This window comes from Heptranchias perlo, chromosome 1 (assembly GCF_035084215.1).
Source record: "Heptranchias perlo isolate sHepPer1 chromosome 1, sHepPer1.hap1, whole genome shotgun sequence".
In the NCBI taxonomy this organism is placed as follows: Eukaryota; Metazoa; Chordata; class Chondrichthyes; order Hexanchiformes; family Hexanchidae; genus Heptranchias; species Heptranchias perlo.
In genome coordinates this window covers 1,244,857-1,259,151 of record NC_090325.1, presented here as the reverse complement: position 1 = coordinate 1,259,151, position 14,295 = coordinate 1,244,857, and the positions used below count along the sequence as shown (strand labels likewise).

The 14,295-nt window shown below is 47.0% G+C and overlaps 1 protein-coding gene across 1 annotated transcript; it reads right to left on the bottom strand.

The window, feature by feature from the left end:
- Window positions 1-2,390: 2,390 nt before the first annotated feature.
- On the bottom strand, window positions 2,391-7,184 carry LOC137308285 (mediator of DNA damage checkpoint protein 1-like). The gene is made up of 2 exons (XM_067977119.1): window positions 5,017-7,184; window positions 2,391-2,562 (listed from the first exon to the last, which is right to left on the bottom strand). The coding sequence occupies exons 1-2, from the start codon at window positions 7,182-7,184 to the stop codon at window positions 2,391-2,393; spliced, it is 2,340 nt and encodes a 779-aa protein (XP_067833220.1).
- Window positions 7,185-14,295: the final 7,111 nt, after the last annotated feature.

Here is a 14,295-nt window from a genome sequence, read left to right as displayed (position 1 = left end):
TTTGTGTCCCATGGATATCCTATTATTTGGCCACTGAAGGGTGTAAATGGTCTCTCTCTCTCTCTCCCTGCCCCAGCTTCCATCCATCACTCCATCCATTCCTCACTCCCTCTTCCCCCCCCCCCCCGCCCCCCGCCGCCACCTTTTCCCTCCTGCACAAACCCAATAGCACTGGTGATATTTTTCGCTGTTTGTAAACTTAAGAACTGGCCATTGGGAGATTTCCAATTGTAGCTCAGTTCAAAGAATGTTAGCACACTCATTATTTCATTTCTTCTTGGTTCCAGCTATTACTTTATTGTTAACAGATGTTCGATTGTCCGAAAGCATTTGTGTATGTATCAAGTGACGCAGCGATTACTGGAATACAGGAGCTTCAACTTCATTTCTGGGCACAGAGGAAGCAGAAACCAGGGCAGGGATTTGATGGGTAGACTGGCCTTTGGTCTGGGATTCATAGAAAAATAGAAAGTAGGAGCAGGAGTAGGCCCTTCGAGCCTGCTCCGCCATTCAATATGATCATGGCTGATCCTCTATCTCAATACCATATTCCCACTCTCTCCCCATACCCCTTGATGCCTTTTGTGTCTAGAAATCTATCGAGCTCCTTCTGAAATATATTCAGTGACTTGGCCTCCACAGCCTTCTGTGGTAGAGAATTCCACAGGTTCACCACCCTCTGAGTGAAGAAATTTCTCCTCATCTCAGTCCTAAATGTCCTACCCCGTATCCTGAGACTGTGACCCCTGGTTCTGGACCCCCCAGCCAGGGGAAACATCCTCCCTGCATCCAGTCTGTCTAGCCCTGTCAGAATTTTATACGTTTCAATGAGATCGCCTCTCATTCTTCTAAACTCGAGTGAATACAGGCCGAGTCGACCCAATCTCTCCTCATACGACAGTCCTGCCATCCCAGGAATCAGTCTGGTCAGTCTGATTTGTTGGGTCGACTGGTGTTTGGTCTGGGATTCGATGGGTAGACTGGTGTTTGGTCTGGGATTTGACGGGTAGACTGGTGTTTGGTCTGGGATTTGACGGGTAGACTGGTGTTTGGTCTGGGATTCGATGGGTCGACTGGTGTTTGGTCTGGGATTCTATGCTTAGACTGGCCTTTGGTCTGGGATTCGATGCTTAGACTGGCCTTTGGTCTGGGATTCGATGGTTAGACTGGCCTTTGGTCTGGGATTCGACTGGTGGACTGGTGTTTGGTCTGGGATTGGATTGGTAGACTGTAAGATTCTCAAAATTCACAGATCCCCCAAAAGCTCGGAGGAAAAAAAACCCTAAAGAAAAGGACTTTGGACTCTTTTCTAACCATTTCAGGGTGATGAAATATTGGGCCGACTCACACAACTCGGTTAATCCCGGGGATGAGGGGGTGGACATATGAGGAGAGGTTGAGTAGATTGGGACTCCACTCATTGGAGTTCAGAAGAATGAGAGGTGATCTTATTGAAACATATAAGATTGTGAAGGGTCTTGATCGGGTGGATGCGGTAAGGATGTTCCCAAGGATGGGTGAAACTAGAACTAGGGGGCATAATCTTAGAATAAGGGGCTGCTATTTCAAAACTGAGATGAGGAGAAACTTCTTCACTCAGAGGGTGGTAGGTCTGTGGAATTTGCTGCCCCAGGAAGCTGTGGAAGCTACATCATTAAATAAATTTAAAACAGAAATAGACAGTTTCCCAGAGGTAAAGGGAATTAGGGGTTACGGGGAGTGGGCAGGAAATTGGACATGAATTTAGATTTGAGGTTAGGATCAGATCAGCCATGATCTTATTGAATGGCGGAGCAGGCTCGAGGGGCCGATTGGCCTACTTCTGCTCCTATTTCTTATGTTCTTATGTGCCGCACCAGGAAGCATCAACCAGGGAAAAGTGCGTCTCGAGGAATCCACGTCATTTAAGGGACTTGTTTCCTCGTAGGGGCGACTGTAAGAATTCTGAGAATTCACCTTTTCCCTGAGTATGGAAAACTTTGGCCATTGACTAAAATCCCAAGATGGAAGGATAGGTGAGAGGCCACCCGACGAATCAACAACACACACAGTGGAATGTGGGAGAATTACTGCTTCAGACATGGCTCTGTTTTAATGCACAACCGACAGCAGGTGGTCAACACTCAGCACTAATTCGAAAGGCAGTAGGCCATTGAAAGAGGCAACTGCTCCAGACATGGTGGGGCCATGTCTTTGTTTTAAAGCAAAACCGATCAACACCTAGGACGTTGGATACAAAAGGAAGCCTCGTGTGGCAAGCTCTACAAATCGGAATTAACAATGTCAAATCGAGAAAAACAATTGCAACATGATGAGAAACCATCAAAAGGCATCAAAGATTCTGAAGGACTTTGTAAGAACTGTTCAAACAGACATGAAGTGCCTTTTTTTTAAGTGATAAAGACCATTGTAAGAGAGGAACATAGAAGTGGAAACTCGAAACCTCTCTCGCTTTCTCTTGCTGGCTCCTGTGTTCTGCTTCTCTTGTTCTGCCTGTCTCTGGAAGGAGAGCAGCTTCCAGCGAAACCAACGAACCCCACGTGAGAGAACCGGTCAGCAGACCTGCAAACGCAAAGGATTGTTCAACAGCTCGGGAGGCGACAGTTCAACAAGGCGAGGGGGCAACAGAGAGAAGGTCAGCAGCTCTAGAAGCAGGCCAACACACAAGAAGAAACCAGAGCAACAGCCCCAGTGACCATCAGACACCTCGCGGCAACAAGGGCCTTACGAAACAACCAACTGAATATTAGAATCATAGAAGTTTACAACATGGAAACAGGCCCTTCGGCCCAACATGTCCATGTCGCCCAGTTTATACCACTAAGCTAGTCCCAATTGCCTGCACTTGGCCCATATCCCTCTATACCCATCTTACCCATGTAACTGTCCAAATGCTTTTTAAAAGACAAAATTGTACCCGCCTCTACTACTGCCTCTGGCAGCTCGTTCCAGACACTCACCACCCTTTGAGTGAAAAAATTGCCCCTCTGGACCCTTTTGTATCTCTCCCCTCTCACCTTAAATCTATGCCCCCTCGTTATAGACTCCCCTACCTTTGGGAAAAGATTTTGACTATCTACCTTATCTATGCCCCTCATTATTTTATAGACTTCTATAAGATCACCCCTTAACCTCCTACTCTCCAGGGAAAAAAGTCTCCGTCTATCCAACCTCTCCCTATAAGTCAAACCATCAAGTCCCGGTAGCGTCCTAGTAAATCTTTTCTGCACTCTTTCTAGTTTAATAATATCCTTTCTATAATAGGGTGACCAGAACTGTACACAGTATTCCAAGTGTGGCCTTACTAATGTCTTGTACAACTTCAACAAGACATCCCAACTCCTGTATTCAATGTTCTGACCAATGAAACCAAGCATGCTGAATGCCTTCTTCACCACCCTATCCACCTGTGACTCCACTTTCAAGGAGCTATGAACCTGTACTCCTAGATCTCTTTGTTCTATAACTCTCCCCAATGCCCTACCATTAACGGAGTAGGTCCTGGTCCGATTCGATCTACCAAAATGCATCACCTCACATTTATCTAAATTAAACTCCATCTGCCATTCATCGGCCCACTGGCTCAATTTATCAAGATCCCGTTGCAATCCTAGATAACCTTCTTCACTGTCCACAATGCCACCAATCTTGGTGTCATCTGCAAACTTACTAACCATGCCTCCTAAATTCTCATCCAAATCATTAATATAAATAACAAATAACAGCGGACCCAGCACCGATCCCTGAGGCACACCGCTGGTCACAGGTCTCCAGTTTGAAAAACAACCCTCTACAACCACCCTCTGTCTTCTGTCGTCAATCCAATTTTGTATCCAATTGGCTACCTCACCTTGGATCCCGTGAGATTTAACCTTATGTAACAACCTACCATGCGGTACCTTGTCAAAGGCTTTGCTAAAGTCCATGTAGACCACGTCTACTGCACAGCCCTCATCTATCTTCTTGGTTACCCCTTCAAAAAACTCAATCAAATTCGTGAGACATGATTTTCCTCTCACAAAACCATGCTGACTGTTCCTAATCAGTCCCTGCCTCTCCAAATGCCTGTAGATCCTGTCTCTCAGAATACCCTTACAACTTACCCACTACAGATGTCAGGCTCACCGGTCTGTAGTTCCCACCAACATTTACCACCAACCAACTGGGTAATATTGGCCACCGCGACCAAAGAAAACCAACTCAGGAGAAAACCGAAGATCCGTAAAGTTTCCACTCTACAATCTATTCCTGACTTACCTCTGGGTGAATTACTGTCAAAGATTCGTTTGGTGAGCATTATCTCTGGTCCTTTAGAGTCCAACTTAGCTAGTACAGTGGGATTGGGAGGGGTGAGGTATCTTTCTACTGAAATTTCCCTTGTGTTGTATTTTCTCTCTTGAATGAAGATCGAAGTTTCTTGCACCAAAACCAGTTGTCTGCTGCACTTTGTCACAACCCCCAAATAAGTCCAAGGTCTGGAACCCAGGGAGTGGGAGCGATTCGAACCGCTCAGAAGTCAGAGGTGAAGCTGACACACACCACCACCCCCTACAGACTGGCCTTTGGTCTGGGATTCATAGAAACATAGAAAGTCGGAGCCAGAGTAGGCCATTCTGCCTTTCGAGCCTGTTCTGCCATTCAATATGATCATGGCTGATCCTCTATCTCAATACCATATTCCCGCTCTCTCCCCATACCCCTTGATGCCTTTTGTGTCTAGAAATCTATCTCGCTCCTTCTTAAATATATTCAGTGACTTGGTCTCCACAGCCTAGAGAATTCCACAGGTTCACCACCCTCTGAGTGAAGAAATTTCTCCTCATCTCAGTCCTAAATGTCCTACCCCGTATCCTGAGACTGTGACCCCTCGTTCTGGACCCCCCAGCCAGGGGAAACATCCTCCCTGCATCCAGTCTGTCTAGCCCTGTCAGAATTTTATACGTTTCAATGAGATCCCCTCTCATTCTTCTAAACTCGAGTGAATACAGGCCGAGTCGACCCAATCTCTCCTCATACGACAGTCCTGCCATCCCAGGAATCAGTCTGGTCAGTCTGATTTGTTGGGTCGACTGGTGTTTGGTCTGGGATTCGATGGGTCGACTGGCCTTTGGTCTGGGATTCGATGGGCAGACTGGTGTTTGGTCTGGGATTCGACGGGTCGACTGGTGTTTGGTCTGGGATTGGTTGGGTAGACTGGTGTTTGGTCTGGGATTCGACGGGTAGACTGGCCTTTGGTCTGGGATTCGACGGGTAGACTGGCCTTTGGTCTGGGATTCGACGGGTAGACTGGCCTTTGGTCTGGGATTCGACGGGTAGACTGGTGTTTGGTCTGGGATTCGACGGGTAGACTGGCCTTTGGTCTGGGATTCGACGGGTAGACTGGCCTTTGGTCTGGGATTCGACGGGTAGACTGGCCTTTGGTCTGGGATTCGACGGGTAGACTGGTGTTTTGTCTGGGATTCGACGGGTAGACTGGCCTTTGGTCTGGGATTCGACGGGTAGACTGGCCTTTGGTCTGGGATTCGACGGGTAGACTGGCCTTTGGTCTGGGATTCGACGGGTAGACTGGCCTTTGGTCTGGGATTCGACGGGTAGACTGGTGTTTGGTCTGGGATTCGACGGGTAGACTGGCCTTTGGTCTGGGATTCGACGGGTAGACTGGCCTTTGGTCTGGGATTCGACGGGTAGACTGGCCTTTGGTCTGGGATTCGACGGGTAGACTGGTGTTTGGTCTGGGATTCGACGGGTAGACTGGCCTTTGGTCTGGGATTCGACGGGTAGACTGGCCTTTGGTCTGGGATTCGACGGGTAGACTGGCCTTTGGTCTGGGATTCGACGGGTAGACTGGTGTTTTGTCTGGGATTCGACGGGTAGACTGGCCTTTGGTCTGGGATTCGACGGGTAGACTGGCCTTTGGTCTGGGATTCGACGGGTAGACTGGCCTTTGGTCTGGGATTCGACGGGTAGACTGGTGTTTTGTCTGGGATTCGACGGGTAGACTGGTGTTTGGTCTGGGATTCGACGGGTAGACTGGCCTTTGGTCTGGGATTCGACGGGTAGACTGGTGTTTTGTCTGGGATTCGACGGGTAGACTGGCCTTTGGTCTGGGATTCGACGGGTAGACTGGCCTTTGGTCTGGGATTCGACGGGTAGACTGGCCTTTGGTCTGGGATTCGACGGGTAGACTGGTGTTTGGTCTGGGATTCGACGGGTAGACTGGCCTTTGGTCTGGGATTCGACGGGTAGACTGGCCTTTGGTCTGGGATTCGACGGGTAGACTGGCCTTTGGTCTGGGATTCGACGGGTAGACTGGCCTTTGGTCTGGGATTCGACGGGTAGACTGGTGTTTTGTCTGGGATTCGACGGGTAGACTGGCCTTTGGTCTGGGATTCGACGGGTAGACTGGCCTTTGGTCTGGGATTCGACGGGTAGACTGGCCTTTGGTCTGGGATTCGACGGGTAGACTGGTGTTTTGTCTGGGATTCGACGGGTAGACTGGTGTTTGGTCTGGGATTCGACGGGTAGACTGGCCTTTGGTCTGGGATTCGACGGGTAGACTGGTGTTTTGTCTGGGATTCGACGGGTAGACTGGCCTTTGGTCTGGGATTCGATGGGCAGACTGGTGTTTGGTCTGGGATTCGACAGGTCGACTGGTGTTTGGTCTGGGATTTGTTGGGTAGACTGGCCTTTGGTCTGGGATTTGTTGGGTAGACTGGCCTTTGGTCTGGGATTTGTTGGGTAGACTGGTGTTTGGTCTGGGATTCGACGGGTAGACTGGTGTTTGGTCTGGGATTTGTTGGGTAGACTGGCCTTTGGTCTGGGATTTGTTGGGTAGACTGGCCTTTGGTCTGGGATTTGTTGGGTCGACTGGCCTTTGGTCTGAGATTTGTTGGGTAGACTGGCCTTTGGTCTGGGATTTGTTGGGTGGACTGGCCTTTGGTCTGGGATTTGTTGGGTGGACTGGCCTTTGGTCTGGGATTTGTTGGGTGGACTGGCCTTTGGTCTGGGATTTGTTGGGTGGACTGGCCTTTGGTCTGGGATTTGTTGGGTGGACTGGCCTTTGGTCTGGGATTTGTTGGGTGGACTGGCCTTTGGTCTGGGATTCGTTGGGTGGACTGGCCTTTGGTCTGGGAGTTTTGTGGACTCAGGAGGTGGATCCACGCCTGGGTTCGAAGTCTTATCATTGCATTATTTTGGGGGTGTCCATGTTGCCCCAGGATCTCTGACCCTTTGCCCCATTGCTGTGAGTTTTATTAAATGTGGAGCAAAGCTCATTCCCGCAGACCCACAAACCCCAGAAGTGATTTTAAACATCGTGTACTTTGCGTTGCGTTATATTCTTTGTCTCTTTCTGTTGGTTCTTGTTAGTTTTAACTTGAGTGCAGCACTGTTACCATTCCTGACACTTCCCCCATGTCAACAGCTCCTCCCTGCCGCTGGGAATTAAAATAATTCATTCTCGGGATGTGGGCATCGCTGGCAAGGCCGGCATTTATTTCCCATCCCTAATTACACTGAGAAGGTGATGGTGAGCTGCCTTCTTAAACCGCTGATAGTGGATTTGATGTAACTAAGTGGCCACTTCAGAGGGCAGTTAACGTAGAAACATAGAAAATAGGAGCAAGAGTAGGCCATTCGGCCCTTCGGGCCTGCTCCGCCATTCAAAATGATCATGGCTGATCGTCGAACTCAGTAACCTATTCCCGCTTTTTCCCCATATCCCTTGATCCCTTTAGTATCTCCTTCTTGAATACATCTAATGACTTGGCCTCCACTGCCTTCTGTGGTAGAGAATTCCACAGGTTCACCACCCTCTGAGTGAAGAAATTTCTCCTCATCGGTTCTAAATGGCAAAACCCCGTATCCTGAGACTGTGACCCCTGGTTCTGGACTCCCCAGCCGTCGGGAACATCCTCCCTGCATCCAGTCTGTCTAATCCTGTTAGAATTTTATATGTTTTGATGAGATCACCTCTCATTCTTCTAAACTCGAGTGAATATAGGCTTAGTCGACCCAATCTCTCCTCATATGTCAGTCCTGCCATCCCAGGAATCAGTCTGGTAAACCTTCGTTGCACTCCCTCCATGGCAAGGACATCCTTCCTCAGATAAGGAGACCAAAACTGCACACAATACTCCTGATGTGGTCTCACCAAGGCCCCGTATAACTGCAGTAAGACATCCCTGCTCCTGTACTCAAATCCTCTTGTAATGAAGGCCAACATACCATTTGCCTTCCCAACTGCTTGCTGCACCTGAATGCTCACTTTCAGCGACTGGTGTACAAGGACACCCAGGTCTCGTTGCACCTCCCCTTTTCCCAATCTATCACCATTCAGATAATAATCTGCCTTTCTGTTTTTTACAACCAAAGTGGATAACCTCACATTTATCTACGTTATACTGCATCTGCCATGTTCTTGCCCACTCACCTAACTTGTCTAAATCACATTGGAGCCTCTTTGCATCCTCCTCACAGCTCACATTCCACCCCAGCTTTGTGACATCTGCAAACTTGGAAATGTTACATTTAGTTCCCTCATCCAAATCATTGATATCTATTGTGAATAGCCCAGGCCCAAGCACTGATCCCTGCGGTACCCCACTAGTCACTGCCTGCCACCTGGAAAAAGACCCGTTTATTCCTACTCTCTGTTTCCTGTCTGTCAACCAATTCACAATCCATGCCAGTATATTCCCCCCAATCCCATGTGCTTTAATTTTGCACACTCACCTCTTGTGTGGGACCTTATCAAAAGCCTTCTGAAAATCCAAGTACACCACATCCACTGGTTCTCCCCTATCTATTCTACGAGTTACATCCTCAAAAAAAAAACTCCAGTAGATTTGTTAAGCATGATTTCCCTTTCATAAACTCATGCTGACTTTGTCCAATCCCGTTAATGCCCTCCAAGTGTTCTGTTATCACATCTTTTATAATAGACTCGAGCATTTTCCCCACTACTGATGTTAGGCTAACTGGTCTGTAATTCCCTGTTTTTTCTCTCCCTCCTTTTTTAAATAGTGGGGTTACATTTATTTGCCACCCTCCAATCTGTAGGACCTGTTCCAGACTCTCTAGAATTTTGGACGATGATCACCAATGCATCCACTATTTCCAGGGCCACTTCCTTTAGTACTCTGGGATGTAGATTATCAGGCCCTGGGGATTTGTCAGCCTTTAGCCCCATTAATTTCCCTAGCACTATTTTTTTTTACTAATACTGGTTTCCTTGGTTCCCGAACATTTCTGGCAGGTTATTTGTATCCTCCTTTGTGACGACAGAACCAAAGTATGTGCTTAATTGTTCTGCCATTTCTTTGTTCCCCATTATAATTTCCCCCATTTCTGACTGTAAGGGACCTACATTTGTCTTCACTAATCTTTTTCTCTTGACATATTTATAGAAGCTTTTACAGTCAGTTTTTATGTTCCCTGCTAGTTTACTCTCATACTCTATTTTTCCCCTCTTAATCTATCTCTTTGTCCTCCTTTGCTGAATTCTGAACTGCTCCCAATCCTCAGGCTTGCTGCTTTTTCTGGCAATTTTATATGTCTCCTCTTTGGATCTAATACTATCCCTAATTTCTTTTGTAAGCCACGGTTGAGCCACCTTTCCTGTTTTATTTTTGCGCCAGACAGGAATGAATAATTGTTGTAATTCCTGCACACGTTCTTTAAATATTAGCCATTGCCTATCCACCATCATCCCTTTTAGTAAAGTTCCCCAATCTATCATAGCCAACTCACACCTCAGACGTTCGTAATTTCCTTTATTTAGATTCAGGACCCTAGTTTCGGATTCAACTACTTCACTCTCCATTTTAATGAGGAATTCTATCATGTTATGGTCACTCTTCCCTAAGGGACCCCGCACAACAAGATTGTTAATTAATCCTTTCTCATTGCACAATACCCAGTCTAGAATCGCCTGTTCTCTAGTTGGTTCCTCAACATATTGGTCCAGAAAACCATCACGTACACACTCCAGGAATTCCTCCCCCACAGTATTATTGCTCAGTCAAACACATGAGCCCTTCCATCTCAACACGCTAAACGGACAATGGCCAGTTTCAAAACTTCCACCAACAGGAAGTGCAGGTGCAGATTTCTGACCCAGCCCAGGAAACCCTGCTCTCCGAGGCCTCGACATTTCCAGTGTAGGAGGACAATCACATTGGGAGGACACGAGCACCATGAAAATAAGGGGAGAACGGATCACAGGGGGAGGTCCCCACAATACACCTACAGCACCAGTCACCCCATATCACCAGTGTCACAGAGCGCGGGGTCTCCAGGGTCACAGAGCGCGATGTCTGACCCTGCGGGGTCGCCAGGGTCACAGAGCGCGATGTCTGACCCTGCGGGGTCGCCAGGGATTGTGTTTAAATGTTTGTTCTTGCGATGTGCATGAACACATTTATTGCAGGTCCCCAGTCGGGAGACCTTCTCTAATCATTGATTTTACAAGGTCCTTTCATACAGTGCTTTAACTTCAAAAATATCCCAAGGCACTTCACCGAGGCAGAAAGAAGACTGGATGTCAAACCAGAGGAAGAGAAGCTATTGGTGAAAGAGGTGGGTTTTAAGGAGGGAATTCCAGAGTGTGAGCCCAGAGCCGGGGGCTGAAGGAATGGAGCTCGGTGGGGAGGAGAGAACCTGTCAGACCAATGGAGAGATTAGGGAGGTTGGAGGGCTCGAGGAGGGAGGGACAAGGCAACGGATTGAGTTAGACGTGAGTGTAGAATGTTAAATTGGTGGCGTTCGGGGACCGAGAACCAATGTGGGTCATCGAGGGCAGGTGAATGGGACTTAGCACTCCCCTCAATCTCACTCATTCCTCCCTCCCCCTGTCCCTCAATCTCAGTCACTCCCATCTCCTCCTCTCCCCTCAATCTCAGTCGTTTCCCCTCTCCCCCTCTCCTCCTCTCCCCTCAATCTCAGTCACTCCCATCTCCCCCTCCCCTCAATCATTTCCCGTCTCCCTCTCTCTCCTCAATCGCTTCCCCTCTCCCCTCAATCTCAGTCATTCCCCTCTCTGCCTCTCCCCTCAATGTCAGTCATTTCCCCTTTCCCCCTCTCCCCTAAATCTCAGTAATTCCTCTCTCCCCTCAATCTCAGTCATTTCCCCTCTTCCCTCAAATTCACTCATTTCCTCTCTCCCCCTCTCCCCTCAATGTCGGTCGTTCCCCCTCTCCCCTCAATGTCGGTCGTTCCCCCTCTTCCCCTCAATGTCGGTCGTTCCCCCTCTTCCCCTCAATGTCGGTCGTTCCCCCTCTTCCCCTCAATGTCGGTCGTTCCCCCTCTTCCCCTCAATGTCGGTCGTTCCCCCTCTTCCCCTCAATGTCGGTCGTTCCCCCTCTTCCCCTCAATGTCGGTCGTTCCCCCTCTTCCCCTCAATGTCGGTCGTTCCCCCTCTTCCCCTCAATGTCGGTCGTTCCCCCTCTTCCCCTCAATGTCGGTCGTTCCCCCTCTCCATAAAACGACCATAAGACAATAAGAGATAGGAGCAGGAATAGGCCATTCAGCCCCTTGAGCCTGCTCTGCCATTTAATGAGATCATGGCTGATCTGATTTTTACCTCAACTCCACTTTCCCGCCCTTTCCCCATATCCTTTGACTCCCTTGCTGATCAAAAATTTGTCTAACTCAGCCTTGAATGTATTCAATGACTCAGCCTCCACAGCTTTTTGGGGTAAAGAATTCCAAAGATTCACGACCCTCTGAGAGAAGAAATTCCTCCTCATTTCTGTCTTAAACAGGCGACCCCTTATTCTGAGACTATGTCCCCTAGTTTTAGATTCCCCCATGAGGGGTAACATCCTCTCAGCATCTACCCTATCGAGTCCCCTCAGAATCTTGTATGTTTCAATAAGATCTCCTCTCATTCTTCTAAACTCCAATGAGTATGGACCCAACCTGTTCAATCTTTCCTCATAAGACAACCCTTCCGTACCCGGAATCAACCTAGTGAACCTTCTCTGAACTGCCCCCAGTGCAAGTATGTCCTTCCTTAAATAAGGGCACCAGAACTGTACGCAGTACTCCAGGTGTGGTCTCACCAGCACCCTGTACAGTTGTAGCATGACTTCCCTGCTTTTATACTCCATCCCCCTAGAAATAAAGGCCAATATTCTGTTTGCCTTCCGGATTACCTGCTGACATTTTGTGTTTCATGTACGAGGACACCCAGATCCCTCTGTACCGCAGCATTTTGTAGTATTTCTCCATTTAAATAATATTTTGCTTTTTTATTTTTCCTCCCAAAGTGGATGACTTCACATTTTCCCACATTATATTCCATCTGCCAAATTTTTGCCCATTCACTTAACCTGTCAATATCCCTTTGCAGACACTTTGTGTCCTCATCGCAACTTGCTTTTCCACCTATCTTTGTATCATCAGCAAATTTGGCCACAAGACACTCTGTTCCTTCATCCAAGTCATTGATATATATTGTAAATAGTTGAGGCCCCAGCACTGAGCCCTGCGGCACCCCACTAGTTACAGATTGACATTTTGAAAATGACCCTTTTATCCCGACTCTTTGTTTACTGTTACTTAGCCAATCCTCCATCCATGCCAGTATATTACCCCCAACACCATGAGCTCTTGTGCAGTAATCTTTTATGTGGCACCTTATCGAATGCCTTTTGGAAATCCAAATATACTGCATCCATTGGTTCCCCTTTATCCACCCCGCCCGTTACTTCCTCAAAGAACTCTAATAAATTTGTCAGACATGATTTCCCCTTCATAAAACCATGTTGACTCTCCTGGATTGTATTACAAGTCTCCAAATGTCCTGCTACTACTTCCTTAATAATGGATTCTAGCATTTTCCCAATGACAGATGTTAGGCTAACTGGTCTATAGTTACCTGCTTTCTGTCTCACTCCCTTCTTGAATCGGGGTGTTACGTTTGCGGTTTTCCAATCCGCTGGGACCTTTCCAGAATCTAGTGAATTCTGGAAGATTACAACCAATGCATCCACTATCTCTGTAGCCACTTCCTTTAAGGCCCTCAGATGCAAGTCATCAGGTCCAGGGGACTTGTCAGCCTTTAGACCCATTCGTTTACTTTGTACTTTTTCTCTAGTGATAGTGATTGTTTTTAGTTCCTCCCTCCCCTTTGCCCCTTGATTTTCTACTATTATTGGTATATTATTAGTGTCTTCTACTGTGAAGACAGATACAAAATATCTGTTCAATTCCTCTGCCATTTCCTTGTTTTCCATTATTATTTTCCCAGTCTCATCCTCTAAGGGACCAATGTTTACTTTAGTTACCCTCTTTCTTTTTATGTACTTGTAGAAGCTTTTACTGTCAGTTTTTATATTTCTTGCTAGTTTACTCTCATAATTTATTTTCTCCCTCTTTATTATTCTTTTAGTCATCTTTTGCTGGTTTATAAAGTTTTCCCAATCTTCAGGCTTACCAGTAATCTTTGCCATGTTGTATGCTTTTTCTTTTAACCTGATACCATCCTTGACTTCCTTGGTTAGCCATGGTTGGTTCACCCTTTTTGTGGTGTCTTTCCTCCTCACAGGGATATATTTTTGTTGCGAGTCATAAAATATCTTTTTAAATGTTTGCCACTGCTTATCCACCATCATACCATCTAATCTGTTTACCCAGTCCACTTTAGTCAATTCCGCCCTCATTCCTTTATAATTGCCCTTATTTAAGTTTAATACAGTAGTTTCAGACCCAAGATCCTTGCTCTCAAACTGGATGTGAAATTCTATCATGTTATGATCACTGCTTCCCAAGGGATCCTTTACTTTGAGATCATTAATTAATCCTGTTTCGTTACCCATTACCAGATCCAAAATGGCCTGTTCCCTGGTTGGTTCCCTGACATATTGGTCTAAGAAACAGTCCCGAATACACTCGATGAACTCCTCCTCAGGGCTATTTTTGCCAATTTGATTTGTCCAATCGATGTGAAAGTTAAAATATTTTGCCCGACAGTGTAGCTACTGTTAGGGGGCCTATGTACTACTCCCACCAGTGATTTCTTTCCCTTGCTATTTCTTACCTCCACCCAAATTGATTCGACATCTTGATTTTCTGAGCCAAGATCATTTCTCACTATACCACCAATTTCATCCTTTATTAACAGAGCTACCCCACCACCTTTACCTTTTTTCCTATCCTTCCGAAATGTTAAATAACCCTGAATATTTAGCTCCCAACCTTGGTCACCTTGTAACCACGTCTCTGTAATGGCCACAAGATCATACCCATTTGTTTCTATTTGTGCCGTCAATTCATCCATCTTATTACGAATGC

Coding starts and splice junctions, on each gene's coding strand:
- LOC137308285 (XM_067977119.1), bottom strand. CDS start 7,184: ATGATAAGACTTCGAACCCAGGCGTGGATCCACCTCCTGAGTCCACAA. Junction 2,563..5,016: donor CCTGGGATGGCAGGACTGTC/GTATGAGGAGAG, acceptor TTGCGTTTGCAG/GTCTGCTGACCGGTTCTCTC.